This window comes from Vidua macroura, chromosome Z (assembly GCF_024509145.1).
Source record: "Vidua macroura isolate BioBank_ID:100142 chromosome Z, ASM2450914v1, whole genome shotgun sequence".
Lineage (NCBI taxonomy): Eukaryota > Metazoa > Chordata > Aves > Passeriformes > Viduidae > Vidua > Vidua macroura.
Genome location: NC_071611.1, coordinates 30,660,465 through 30,674,276, shown reverse-complemented (window position 1 = coordinate 30,674,276; position 13,812 = coordinate 30,660,465). Strand labels below are relative to the sequence as shown.

The 13,812-nt window shown below is 34.8% G+C and overlaps 1 protein-coding gene across 2 annotated transcripts in view; it reads left to right on the top strand.

Annotated features, from left to right (window-relative positions):
- The window catches only part of IPO11 (importin 11), a 79,435-nt gene that overhangs the window by 6,767 nt on the left and 58,856 nt on the right, over positions 1-13,812 (top strand). For both annotated transcript variants that reach the window (XM_054003093.1, XM_054003094.1), the window contains exons 3-7: positions 440-524; positions 810-953; positions 4,280-4,380; positions 9,129-9,201; positions 12,591-12,794. In XM_054003093.1, coding sequence (XP_053859068.1) covers positions 816-953; positions 4,280-4,380; positions 9,129-9,201; positions 12,591-12,794 — 516 coding nt within the window. In that variant the 5' untranslated portion in view covers positions 440-524; positions 810-815. The remainder of the gene's footprint in view (positions 1-439; positions 525-809; positions 954-4,279; positions 4,381-9,128; positions 9,202-12,590; positions 12,795-13,812) is intronic.

The following is a 13,812-nucleotide window of genomic DNA, read 5'->3' as shown; positions in this document are numbered from 1 at the left end:
TAAAAGTTAACATAGGCTTTAAACTGTCTTTTTTATAAGCAGGAGACAGACTTCATAGTTTCTTTCATATATGTGTCTTTTTCTTCTTGTAACAGTGTTACTGTGGTCATTATAAATGTAATTTCTGTCATCTGGAGAGCAGTGTTTTGCCTTCACAGAGTACAAGGGTGCAAAATGATGTATATACACGAGGAATTTGGCAATATGCATTCATAGTTCAGCTGGTTGGCATCTGTGTGCTAAATTAGAAGGAAACAAAATGTATTGAGGAAAATTCTGTATCATGTAAGACTAATCGTGAGAATGCTTTTTAAATTAATATGAATTGTTTGGATGAATTTGAATTCTAGAATGTGACTATATGAATGTGTCATTTTCTCTCTTGAAGGAAAAGTAAAATGCAAAAATGTTAATAATATGCATTTTTTACCTCTTTCAGACAACTCCATGGTTTGCTCTGCTTACAGCTGAGTAATTATCTCTAGTTGCAGTTTTGTTCTTAACTACTGTGCTTCACAAGACAGGTAACTGTTTTACAATCAAAATATTTCCTTCAGTTCCTCAGATTTAGCAAATGTGCTTGTAATAATCGATTTAATGCTTGCTCATTCTGCTGAGAGATTTCTGAAAGCAAATAGTTCTATCCCTGTACCTCAACTGCCTGTGAGTGGGTGTCATGCTATCTTTACATTGTGTAGTCTAATGAAAAATGAGCGTGGGGTGTTTGAATAATAAGAATGGAAAATACCTGTCTATATTTGCTATCTTTTTCTCATTAAGTGTTTTTTCTCCTTTTTAAATGTTTTCAGATTTTCATGGATCTCAACAGTGCTAGCACTGTTGTTTTGCAAGTCTTGACACAAGCTACTAGCCAAGATACTGCAGTGTTGAAGCCAGCTGAGGAACAACTGAAGCAGTGGGAGACACAGCCAGGTTTTTATTCAGTCTTGTTGGTAAGATACAGTGGAAAAGTGCTACTAAGTAAACTCTGAATAATTTTGAGTACTGGTCTCTAGAACATGGTTGAACCATGACTTCTGGTTATGAGAAACCCTGAGTTGTCATGGTCCAGACAGTAGAATCCTTATGCTGAAGGACATAGTAGGTAGGATATGACAATGATAGACATTGTCATATCTGTCTCAAAGTAAGCTCTTTTCCCAGATATTCAGAAGGTGGAAATCCAGCCTCTAGCAGTATGAGTGGGCAGTAGTGCTAAATCTTTTGTTTGCCTGTTGTGAATTCTGGATGGTAAAAGGCCAAGAGGGCCCTTGTCAAAGGAATTGCCTTTACTACCTCAAGAGGCAAGGGACCTTTTATATACACCAAGGCAGTAAGGCCCTTTTCTTTTTTTGTGGAGATGATGCTTTATGAACATTTTAATAGAAACTCCCTCATGCTTTCCATTGCATTGTGTGATACCTCTCTGGGATTGCTTTCCTTTTTGTTAGTGGAGGGAGACTCCCAGGGAGATTAAATGACCTGGCTGTCATAGTAAGGTCCTGGAATGAGGAAGGTAAATACTTCTACAAGTACTATGACCATTGGTGAAATGGATGCATTAATATGGTCAAAATTATGACAACACAGTCAAAAAGGAAATGAAACTGTTTCAGCAAAGACATTTGAAAGTTAACACTGTTGTTATTCTCCAGAATCTATGAATATGTTTATAATAGTCTTAAAAACACAGGTGAAATGTTTTTTTCTGCAAACATCTGTCCTCAGTGCATAGATTGAATGACTCAGATTTGTAGGGTGATGTGTTCTGTTCTCTGTAGACTTTCTCATTTGTTTGGAAAGTTGAAGGCGAGCCTGAGGATTTAGGGAAAGGAGTAGAAGAAGATAATTTGAGCTGTCAAATTATGCACTGCCTTTGCAATAGTGTAGCTGTGGTGGTAAATGATCTTGATAGAAAACAGCAGAAATTGCCTCTAGTGATGTTTTTTTTTTCCTCTGGATGTTTGCTTTGAGACCTTACACCTCAGGGTGTAGACAAGTTGAGCACTCATAGGTGTAACTGGAACAGATATGAGTTAATTTTAAATACAAGGGCGAAAAATTCAGGCATTTAGATGCTTATCAAAGATGTATATGCTGATACATAATATGTATAATAAATGCTAATATTTTTTTATGTGGTTAGGTGGATTTGTTGGGGCCACATTAGCCTTTCTTTAAGTGTGAAGTATCAATAGTCTTCCAGACTAGACAAGTGAAGTGTCTGCTTCTTCGTTTAACTTGATCATGACAGGTGGGTTGTCTGGGACAGAAAATAGTTGGCATCTTCTTGGTGGAGCAGAAAAGGGTGCAGGGAAACACGTTAATATAAATGGAGAGTGGATAAGACAGCTGATATCTGTGGGATATGGCAAGTAAATAATTACTGTGAGATACACTTGTTTCTGGTACAGTCAGAGTAGAGAAAATCATAAAGAAGCATGAGACATTCATCCTTGATCCTACCATTTTTAGTACCTAGTGGAGTTGCTATCATTACTTTTCTGTGTTTCTCTTTTGAAGGTATTGCATATCTCTCTTTTGATTCAGAATTGGATGGTTTTGAAAAGAACCTCTGTGCAAGTTATATCAGTTTGTATGTTGGCTTCATTCCTGTTATGTCTATGACAGCATTACTGTGTTATATTAAATACTTCATGTTTTAGGAGGTTCGTATGAAGATACAGAGTATAATGAGAAGTTCTACTTCTTTGGTCTTTTTTTTTTTCCTTTTGTATCTAGGTCTGGTCTAATTTCAAGGTGTTTTTTATCTGTGGAAGCTTTGCTTCTGCTAAATATTTTAGCAAGGAGAGGAATAGTTGTTTGTAAGATCAATGGAATTTTCAGTGTGAGTAGTTTGGCTTTTCTGTGTTTCATTTATTTTGAATGTTATTTTTATGATATGGAAGTGATGTTTGAAGTTAGCTGTTAAGTATTTTAATATGCTTAAGTTGAATTTGGGAAAGGTCAAGTCTTTTAGAGATTCAGTCTGTCTTCCTAAATGAGCTTTGGGGAAGGAGAGTATATTACATATGGGTAATTTTCATGTTGTGTGGTATTTTTGGTGGGTTACCACCTTTCTGATATTTTTCTACAATTGCTTGTTTTGAAGTTGATATTGTTGGCATGTAAGTCTGTTTACTTTCTAGTGATTGGAGTGTGTTAGGGTTATTTTTTGGTTGGCCATTACCTCTAGAAATATGTTACTGTTAATAAAAGCAGATTTTGAGAGAAAGTTAGGTTTTGAATTCATAGTGAAAATGAGGTCCCAGGTTTCTACAGTGCTGAGTTATTTGAAAGGTTTGTTTATGCCTGTGTTTGCAGGCATGGCGCCCAAAAGTAGCAGACACTTTTGACCAGAATCCCTGCATTTTTCAGGTACCTTCATACTGGACTTCTAAAAGCAATGAATACAAGTGGTGCACTCTTTCTGCAGTGCACTGTATAGCAAGAATACTGAGTTCACACATGCTTGCTCCCTAAAGGCGAGAGTAATGATGTCTCACCTCTTGAGAAGGATCAATCTGATACAGTAGAAAACAGGAGAGCTGCTGTCCATAGTACCCATGTTGAGATTCAATAGCCTACCTTTATTTTAGTTCCCCTTGGTTGGTTAATTTTACACCATTACCATACAAAATAACTACTCTGTGTTTGTCTGTATGTACATACACATATATAAAAGTGTATATAGATATAGATACATATGTATCTACAAATATATAGCTTTTTCTTGGTAGAAACTAATTTACTGATTTCCTAAGCATAGTCGAATTTGAGAATTGCAGACCTACCAGGTCACTGGTTTGCAAACAGTATTGGTAAACAGGATTGTTCTTGGCAAATGAATAAATAACATAATGAATAAGTAACCTGAAGACTGGATTCTGACTAGAATAAGGAATTATCCTGTATTCTGCAGGGACACAAACTTCTGAGAGCTATGTCATTAAAGAATATAAAAATTGTCTGATTATAGTAATTATTACCCTTATATTTCCTTCTCTGTTAGACAAGATGAGCAATACATTTGCCTTATATGTTGTTTTTTTAAATAAATCAAAATTTGGGCTAGTGATAAACACTTTTTTAATCTCTAAAAATTTATGTTTAGCACAGTGTTTTCATTTCCCTGTCAAATGATGATTAAGGCTTTTTGTTTATGTACACCCATATCGCAGTGGTGTGTGTCTTTCTACATATACCAGGGCATGAATTGATAAAACTTTTGTGTTGCTTGGTATCTTGGGCAGTTTCTAACTTTTTTTTTTTTTAACAGAATATCTTTACAAATCATAGCCTGGATGTGAATGTAAGATGGTTAGCTGTGCTGTACTTTAAAAATGGAATTGATCGCTACTGGAGACGGGTAGCACCGCAGTAAGTTTTAAGTTCTTCTGCTTAACCATCTTAAAGTTGACTTTGTTATGATTGCCAGGCTGGCAAAACAGCAGATCCTTAGCTGGTAGAAGTTACTTTAGAATTTATGGTGAAACTGACAACATTCTTCAAACTTCAGAACTTGCTGATAAAACATTTTGTCGTTATATTGCTTCTTATGACTCTGTTTATGATTTTCTTTTGAGAACTGAGTTGGAAGGCTGTTTCCTATTAGAAAGTAATAGGTTTTGAAGTGATGCAGTACATGTTACAACATTAACACCTGGATTTACTGATAGTGGCAGAAGTGAAAGGTAGTCTATCTCTTGGACAGTGAGAGAGATATTTCATTTTGTTTAAGCTGATCCGTATTGAGTGTGTACATGGGAAAGAGGCAGTAGTTATCATACTAAAAAATTTCGGTATTCATTTTTTGTTGTTCTGATATGTGGGTTCTGATAATGCATAACAAAGAGTTCTCCAGAGAAGACGAGAAATATAAGCACTTTCATGAGCACCATATAATTTACTTAAAAATTACAAAAAGTGTCATTTTAATATATAACCCATAGAATTACATACTTCCCAGTCTTTTGTGTGAAGTGCTTATTTTTCCTTTGAAAGCAGGTGTGATTTCACAAAGAGTTTCAATTCCAGAACTCAAAAATACTTGCAAGTGTTCAATCTCAAATGCTAGTAATAGGTGGGACTGCCACTGTCAGATGTCGGGTATTAGATGGAATTCTAGGTACAGTTTTTCTGGATCACAAATCTAAATTAGTGTTATGATGCAAACTATGATTTTCAGTGTTCATTGTTTGAGATAGTTCAATGTATTTTGCCTTGCATTGTAAGCCTTTCCAAAGATCTACCAAAGGAGTGAAAAATTACAAAATTCTGTATCCATAGCACATTTTAAGTAGTGTAGTACTCCTTCATTATGGCATAGAACACTAAAGTATTTTTGTGTGAATTAGTATATAATTGCAAAACATGTGCAAGCATTTGGATTCTTTTTTATATGAAAGGAAAATACCATATTTTTCATGAAAGACGGCATGCGTCTTTGACATTCTTATTAATAGGATTCTGCTTACAATACCAGTACTTTGCAAGAACTGCTGGAAGAAGTTAAACATTTGTTTCAATTTGTAAATATTTTTAGCCGCTACTAGCATTTCTGGTAAAAAAAGTGTAGTTTATTTCTTGTAGAACTAAAGACTAGAATTTTATTGTTTGATGTAAAAATTAAATCAAATATTTTATTGTAGATTTAAATTGTCATTTTAAATGTCATTTAAAAAATAAATGTTTCTTGGTTATTAAAGATTCCATGAGTTAAATCTATATTAAATTTCCAGTGCAACCCTATTTTTCCCCATTTCTAACTTTGCTGCCACTAATTTAGTGCAATTAAAGTATAAAATAAATTTAAAAAATTGCTGGCTGCTGTTAAGGATTCAATGGAATAATGCATACTAAATTTTTAGTCTGTATCCAACTGTTTTTCTTTATAAATTTGTTAGATGTGGCATTTTGTCAGCACTCAGCCAGATCACATTTCCCTTAGAATATGTTGAGGTAATTTTGAGAAATCCTGATTTAAACTAAATTATCAGTTGATTATTTTGTGACCCAATCACACTTTGAATATCATGATTTTTTGAAGGCTTCATTGTAGGCGCTGCATTTTTGTTGTCTTTGCAAAATTCTTGTCTTTTATTCTTGTGTCTCACTTCAGCAGCTGTCTGCTCTCCATCCATAGTAGTACATTGAGCATGTTTTGATGTACAGATCAGGCTTAAAACTGCATTTTCCAGTGAGAGTGATTTAGAAGATGAGCCTACGAACTTCCTCCCTCCTGCTTTTTCAGGCAGCTTTTCATATAGCTGTGGCGAAGAGCTGGGAGTTGTCATAGCCTCTTTTCAGGCATAATTTGGCCTCTTCTTTTGAAATTTGTTGGCAGCCTCCTGAAAAGCTGGTCTCACAGAATGATTTTGTGTTTTTATTTTCTTCAGAAATGGTTTGTCTTGATTTCAAGGGTTGAATGTGTTTTTGATTTTACAGAATTACTTTTGTATCCTGTTTCTTGTGGACTTTGTTCTCTTGAGTACCGTGTTAGCAATATGGTACAATACTTTAACAATACTTTTCAAATCTGTTTTCACTTGCGTGATAACTTCTCATAAGCCAGAAATCCAAATGCAAAATACCAGGCTTTTTTAAAAAAAGCTTGAAAATAATTTTTCAAGTATTTGTATGCATATTTCTCCTTACCACAAACACAGAGAAAGATCAAATGCTGAACTTGCAAATTTTGAAAGACTACAGCATAGTAGATAGCACTGAGAAGTTCATGTGTAGATGAAGTTGTTTTAATTTTTAGGCACATATAATTCAATGCTGAAGGGAATTAACTGCCTGAGTGAGGCACATTCTTCCTAACTTCTCACCTGCCTATAACTTTTATAGATGGAATTATGGAATTGACTTTCTTGCAAGGCATTAGGGAGGCTGAGGGCAGTGGTGCCAGTCTGTGTCTCCTTCAGGGGCTGAGGGTGTCCCTCTTCTCCAGCAGATGTCACTCTCGTGTTGTTTAAACGCTGAATTCATCCACCCACAGTCCGGCAAACCCTTAGGAGCTCTGTCACACAGTACTGTATTGATTTCTTAGATTTTTTTTCATTATTCTTTTCCAGTTTTGCTTATCACAAGCTTGTGTCTTTGAGGCATTCATCCTCATGAATCTGTTTCTTTTCTTTCCTTTGTTTTGTCTGCAATGGCAAAAGCTTAATTACAGCATTTTTATTTACAGTAAGTAATGAACTGAATTCTTGCTGCTCTTAGACTGTGCAAATTATAAATTTAATATAATTATAATTATGAAAAAATGTTTAAAGCCAGGGGTTTTGTGATCCCAGAAACAAAGCAAGTGAAGTAATATAGTAAAATGGGGTATTTTTTTCTTTACAAACCAGGTTTTAGGTGCTTTCTGTTGTCTCTGAAAGTGAGGTATTATACAATCTACATTTAATTGAGAATAGATTTTAAAATTTTATTAATAAGAGCTTTCAAGTTTTAGAAACCACTTAGAGGATGCCTGCATATATGGAAATTATATACTGCATTTTCATATTATAGAAGAAAAGCCCTCAAAATTTATTTTCCTGGAATGTCATCTCATGGCTTTAGATTGTTACATGCAGAAAAGCTTTTACTGTTGCAGAAATCTCTGGAAATTTTAACCAAAATATTTTTAGGGATAATTTAATTTTTTGTGGAAATAATCTTACAGCTGATGTCTTGATTTAAAATACAAAAAATAAAATTGTGACTCCTGAATGCTATAATTGCCTTGGAAAATAAGACCTAGTGTACAGTTCTGAGTCACCAGTGAAACAATGAATGGCCCCCCTTTTGTACTATACTTCAAATAATAAGTCTTATCTAGGAAATAGTGAGTACTTGTGTTTTGTGCAGGGGTGAAGGGAAAGTGAAAACTAGAACACTTTTGCAGATGTTTGTTCTTATGGCAATTCCTGCCTCTATTTTTTTATTATTTTGAGATTAATATTTAGCATTTCTCTAGATTCGTGTAAAACCTGTGCTTTAGGGAGCTTTAGATATAATTTTAAACATCAATATATAAAACTAGTTGGTTAATATCTATGCCTGAGGTCAGATAAGAGGAGGTGGTTGTGTTGGTGTGTTTAATCTTAATTTCCAGCCAGTAGTCTTCACTGAGATGTGCTGCTTGCATGCTTCTAAGCCATTGCAATGTTAGGGGAAACTTCCATCTGAACAACCTTGTATGATGACTTACAGACTTTTTATGGAGAAGAAACAGCTTTCTAGGTGCTATCAGTAAATGAAAATTTGTTGGGGTTTTTTGTTTAATTTGGTTTTGGTTTTCTTTTTCCCTGATAACATAATCTATAAATACCAACAAAACCTTTTTTAAAGCAGTGTGTTGTGTTTCCTGCCTGGAAATAATAAGAAAATTGCATGAATTATATAAAATCTGAAGTAATACAGGAGTAATATAATACTGTAACTTGTAGTCTTAAACTGATAGAAGTCACTTAAAATTAAGATACCACAATGCTGCTCTTGAATGAAAATTTACCTTTATGGATTAGAATTTGCTCTGCTTATTATTTTCCCCTGCATTTTATGGAGAATGTATCAACATACTTTTCACACAAAGCTATAATTTTCAAAGGATCTGTATTTTTAAGTGGATCTGTACTTGTAAGTGTAAATATATTACTTTCTTATAGAAAAGTATTTATAATAGGAAAGACTTGCTGCATTTACAAAAAGAGCTGTCATCTCATATGGTGATTGCATTATTCTGAACAATTATTGGCCATTGTCCATTAGTGTACATGGGCAAATTCATGTGCAAATCCTCAATTCTGTCAAAAATAACTATATTACAATTGTCTCTGAGCAATCCATTTGTATTTTGTACAGTTTTGTGATTTTTCATTATATATCTGTGTATCTCACTCTCTCAACTCTTGCCATTTATCTTTAAAAACATCACTGCAGGTCTCAGAACATGAGACTAAAATGCTATAAGTATTTTTTTCACTGTTCCCTCTCTTTTTAAAGATACTTGGAATAGTGGAAGAACAAAGGATGTTCTTTTGTTAGTTTTGATAGTGTTTTTGATAGTTACAAATGAATTTATAGTAGTTTTTTAATTGAGAAGAAATAATATTTTAATAAATATATCCTGGCAGTGCTCTTTCTGAAGAAGAAAAGACTACATTGCGTGCTGGACTTATCACCAACTTTAATGAGCCAGTGAATCAGGTTAGTGGTGATTGTTTATTACTCTCCCAAAAAATGCTTGTATTGATGGATATCTTGGTTTCTTTCTTTACAAAGTACTTAATTATAATAATAAAGTTGCAGTTTACATGTTGCTTTGCAGAGAGATCTTGAAGTGAGATCTTTTACCATAGATCATAACTCATTGAATTATAGAACCACTTTGGTTGGAAACAATGTTTTGTCTCTGTGGTTCGTTTCTTTCGGCATTGCAGTGGCAGTTTGTTGTCCCTTGCTGTTTATGCAGCCATTTGGTGAAATGGTTCAGGGAATGGATGTAGCTGAAAGATAACCTTTCCTGCGTGATTTCTGTTTTTTTAGGCTGTGTCTGTTCTCTTACCTGACTCCCAGTGTGGCCATGCAAGGAAGTGTGGCAGTGGCAGAGCAGGAATGAGCTGTTGAGATTGCTGCTGCATACACCCACCTAAGCAGTACTGCTGTCACATGTCTAGTTTACAGCATTTTAGTGAATTTAAATAAGCTTAATAAAGCTTCACTGTGATAGTGTCTTTTCGTACATAAAATGACTAATTGTAAGCAGTTATTTTCATTAGAATAACAATTTCTTATTACATTGAGTACAGAACTAATGTTAGGGGCACAGAATATGCCCATACTAGATGAATCAATCTTACTTTTGCTAACTTCTTCATCATGTAAGTATAAGATTCTGCAAGGAAGTATTTGCTAATAGTTTGAGCTGGATCTTAGAAAACTGTGTGAAGGAAATACAGAAATTATAGGCATGAGGTTAAGATTGAAAAAAAAAAAAGGCATTGTGAATAAACTTCTGTTCTGCAGACAGTTCTGTTTTAACTTTTTGGGATTTCTTTACAGGATTAATGCAACTTCTAGGATTAGAGCATTTTATCAAAATTAGGGTAATTTAGTCTTTGTAGAAGTCCATTGTGAAATGACAATTTTGACTAGAGTTAAAATTTTTCATTGCAAATGCAATTTTTAAAAAAGCATATAAAGTGTTTTAAAATTTGTTCTGCAGGTATAGTTTCAATGTAAACAATATGACAAATATGATTTGTTTCTGTATTTTAACTAAAAAGAACTATGAAGCATGTCAAGCTGAACCGTAGTGTGTGTCATTTATACTTCTACTAGGTAGAATATAATTTATCAATTATTTAATTTTGAAGTTTGTATTTTTTTTGCACATGTAAATAGGTCAATTAACTATGAAACTCTAATATTAACTATATTGTTTGCAAAACAAAACTTTTTCCATACACTCATTAGTATTTCATCAGTTTGCCTGCTAGGATGATAGCATAGTGTTTTTTGTAGTTAAGAATGCCACTGCTGATGAACAGTTCTGGAGTTCTCTGACTGTAGTTGCAGTTGAGATTGGAACCTTTTTAACTGACATTTTAAAAAGTAGTGGCTTCATGTTTTGATTTGTTTTTTGGGATGTCATTTTTTAAGATGTGGAGATTATTTGTTTATATTGCAGCAGTCTAAATAATTGTCCAAACAATTATGTGCGATATAGAAATATGTTTACAGAGTCCATATCCCGTTTTTTCCCCTTGTTCCCCAATCTATCTTGTAGGTATCCTGAGGTGTCCTTTCCAAGGAGTCTTGTTTAGTTCCCAGCCTGGTTGATATGTCTGAGTTTTGATATCCTGTGTTCCTGATAACTGCACTTCTCCAGTCACAGACAGTTCATAACACAGTTACTCTCTGCTTATGCTTTTTGTATCACTGAAGGCAGAAAAAATTGACTCTTGTATAGAAAGAAAAACAACACAAAATGAGAAATAGGCATAGTATGGAGATGTGATGATACAACTTGACTTCCAGGGGAGGTGTAGAAGAAAAAGAGAACATACCATCTGCTAAAAGCATAATTTCCATGCCCTCTGAAGATATTTAGCATATGGAGAGAACAGTGGAACAAAGTAGTTATTCAAATGTATGACAGCAAATTCTTTTTTTCTTTCTCCCCATTTAAAATGCCAGTGCTCAAGATAAAAGTGCTTTTGGCCTTCCCGAGAGGTTGCTTCTTGTATCACATAGGAAGAAGACTTTATTTGCTCTCCCGTTATGTCAATTGACCTAATTTGATACTGTAATAATTAGGACTCCCAGCTCTTCCTTGCGAATTTTGACATCATTTTCCTGAAGCAATCCTCTCACTAAGCAGCATGGTAGAAATAAATATTGTGGAAAACTTGGTGGGGTTGTCAGATTCCAGATGAAACAGATAAGGCACCAGTAGAGAGGCATTGCTCTATTCTTCTTATTCCTGTAAATTACTTGGATTCCTTCTGGTAGCCTAAGAAGGTGACTTCTTCCCCCGACTGGAAGTGTGGTTGTTCTAGAGTGCTGAAGGAGAGAGTGTCTGCTTCACTAATCCAGTCAAAGACCTTTTCAATTGGAATGGGATAGGAACAGGGAAAATAAGAATATGAAATTTTTGGGTATTTGAGGTAGGGCTTTGAGTGACCATACAAAATATGCTAAGGAATGTTTAGGGGAAGGGAGTTGCACAGCAGCCAAGTGTGGAATAGACAGAAAGAGGGCATGAGAAGGGCCAGTCATGCGTAAACCATGGGTGATCTGTACCTGGGTCTGAACAAACCCTGTGCCTGATGACTGCTGCATGTGTTCTGATTGCATCCCTTACCTGTCTTACTGTGTAATCTCACTCAGTTCATCATGCATGTGTGCTCCAAGGACCAGGTTCCAGCTGCTGGCAAGACTGTTGTCAGTGGGATTTGGGCCCAGCATCCAAAGTCAGATGATATGAGTAGTGCAGGTGCACCTGGCCTGTGGTTCTGAAGATCTGGAGCGAGAGAGAGTCTCAGTCTCAGTTACTGGGATGGGGCTTAGGCTTATACATATGTCTTCCAGGGGCTCTGTTGAAAAGTTAGGTAGAGCAGAATTATAGGTAATATGTATTCAGTAGTGTATGCTCATAGAAAGTGATAGAAAAATCACTAAGTAAAAAGTGGTTTCCAGATATTTGTTTCTTCATTTATGTGATTTCTAGAATAAATACAGTTACTGGTCTTCATGTAAAATTTAAGCAAGATATTTAGTATTTTATGTAATACTTGCTACTAACATAAACTTTTTCTCCACATTTATTTGCATTCAGCAAACTTAAAAACAGCTTGAGAAAAAGCAGACAAAAATCTATCAGTCCATTCTAGTTTTTTTTTTGTTTGTTTGTTTTTTTCTTTTTTTCTTTTTTTTTTTTTTTGTTTGTTTGGTTGGTTTTTTTGGGGTTTTTTTTTTTTTTTTTGTTTGGTTTTTTTTTTTTTTTTGTTCAGGTTTTATTTGGCTGTGGATCTCATCATTATTCATTTCCTAAATGCTCTTTGACTTAGTGGTGTCTGTGGGTTTTTTTGCAGATAGCAACTCAGATTTCTGTACTGATTGCTAAAGTTGCCAGAGTGGACTGCCCAAGACAATGGCCAGAACTTATACCCACTCTTGTAGAATCTGTGAAGGTGCAGGATGATCTTCAACAACACAGGGCTCTACTTACGTTTTACCATGTTACAAAGACCCTGGCATCCAAACGGCTTGCTGCAGATAGGAAGCTTTTCTATGATGTAAGTAATGTGACGCAGTAATGTAGAGCATGCAAACTGTGTATTGTACATGCTTGCTTCTTCCTGAGTTTAGCTGTCAGGGCATTAATGGCATGTCTGTGGACTTAAATGTCTGCCCTTGGAACAGAAGTGCTCTTATGTTGTGGGTATCTGGGTACTATGGAATAACTGGAAGTCAGTTTCTGGGTGAGATGTTTGAGATCTTTGTTAATTTTGGATACAGCTTGAACATTGTTATCTTAATTTATGTAAAGAAGCAGAGCTTCATCTACAGAACAATATCTGCATATCAGATGTATGATGTATATGATCTTATTTTTCTAGGAATTTATGGAGTTTTTTTGGAAGCGTGTTCTGACTTTTTAAATCAGTATAGTTTTTAAGAAATACTAGGGTTTAGATTTCCATACTACCATATTTTAGTTTTTATCATCAGCATGAATGTGTTTGAGATTTTTCTAGGCCATCTCTTCAGGTTAATTAAAGGCAAGATGTGAACACAAATGCCAAATCTCATGTCATTCAGCTTACATTCTCCACTGTAAAAATCTACTGATTAGAACACAGATGTACTTTGGCTGTAGGCCATGCATCTCCAACTCCCATTTGGAGTTGGGCAACGATGTAGTGCAGTTAACTGAATTTAGTGAGTTAAACATTTTTTCCAAATGTGTTACTCTGGAATTCTTGAAATTTTAGTTTATTCCTTCATTTTAAAGGAAAGAGTGAGCACCTGAAATGAAGATTGTTTATGGATGTTTACGGATGTTTACCTACTTGTCTATGTAGAAATTTCTGTTTATGTAATCAATAAAATGAACTTTAAGCCATCAGGAGTCTGAGGCATTGAAGACTGATTTGTAAATAGGACCTTTACTAATCTTTACTCAGTCAAAGCAACTAAATAAAGTCATGTGATTCTGACTCCATTGATATAAAGTGTAGCAGACTAAATGCAAATTTCTGTAATTATGCAGCTGTCAATTGCTACCATAACTGAGTGAGAAAACCTTAATCT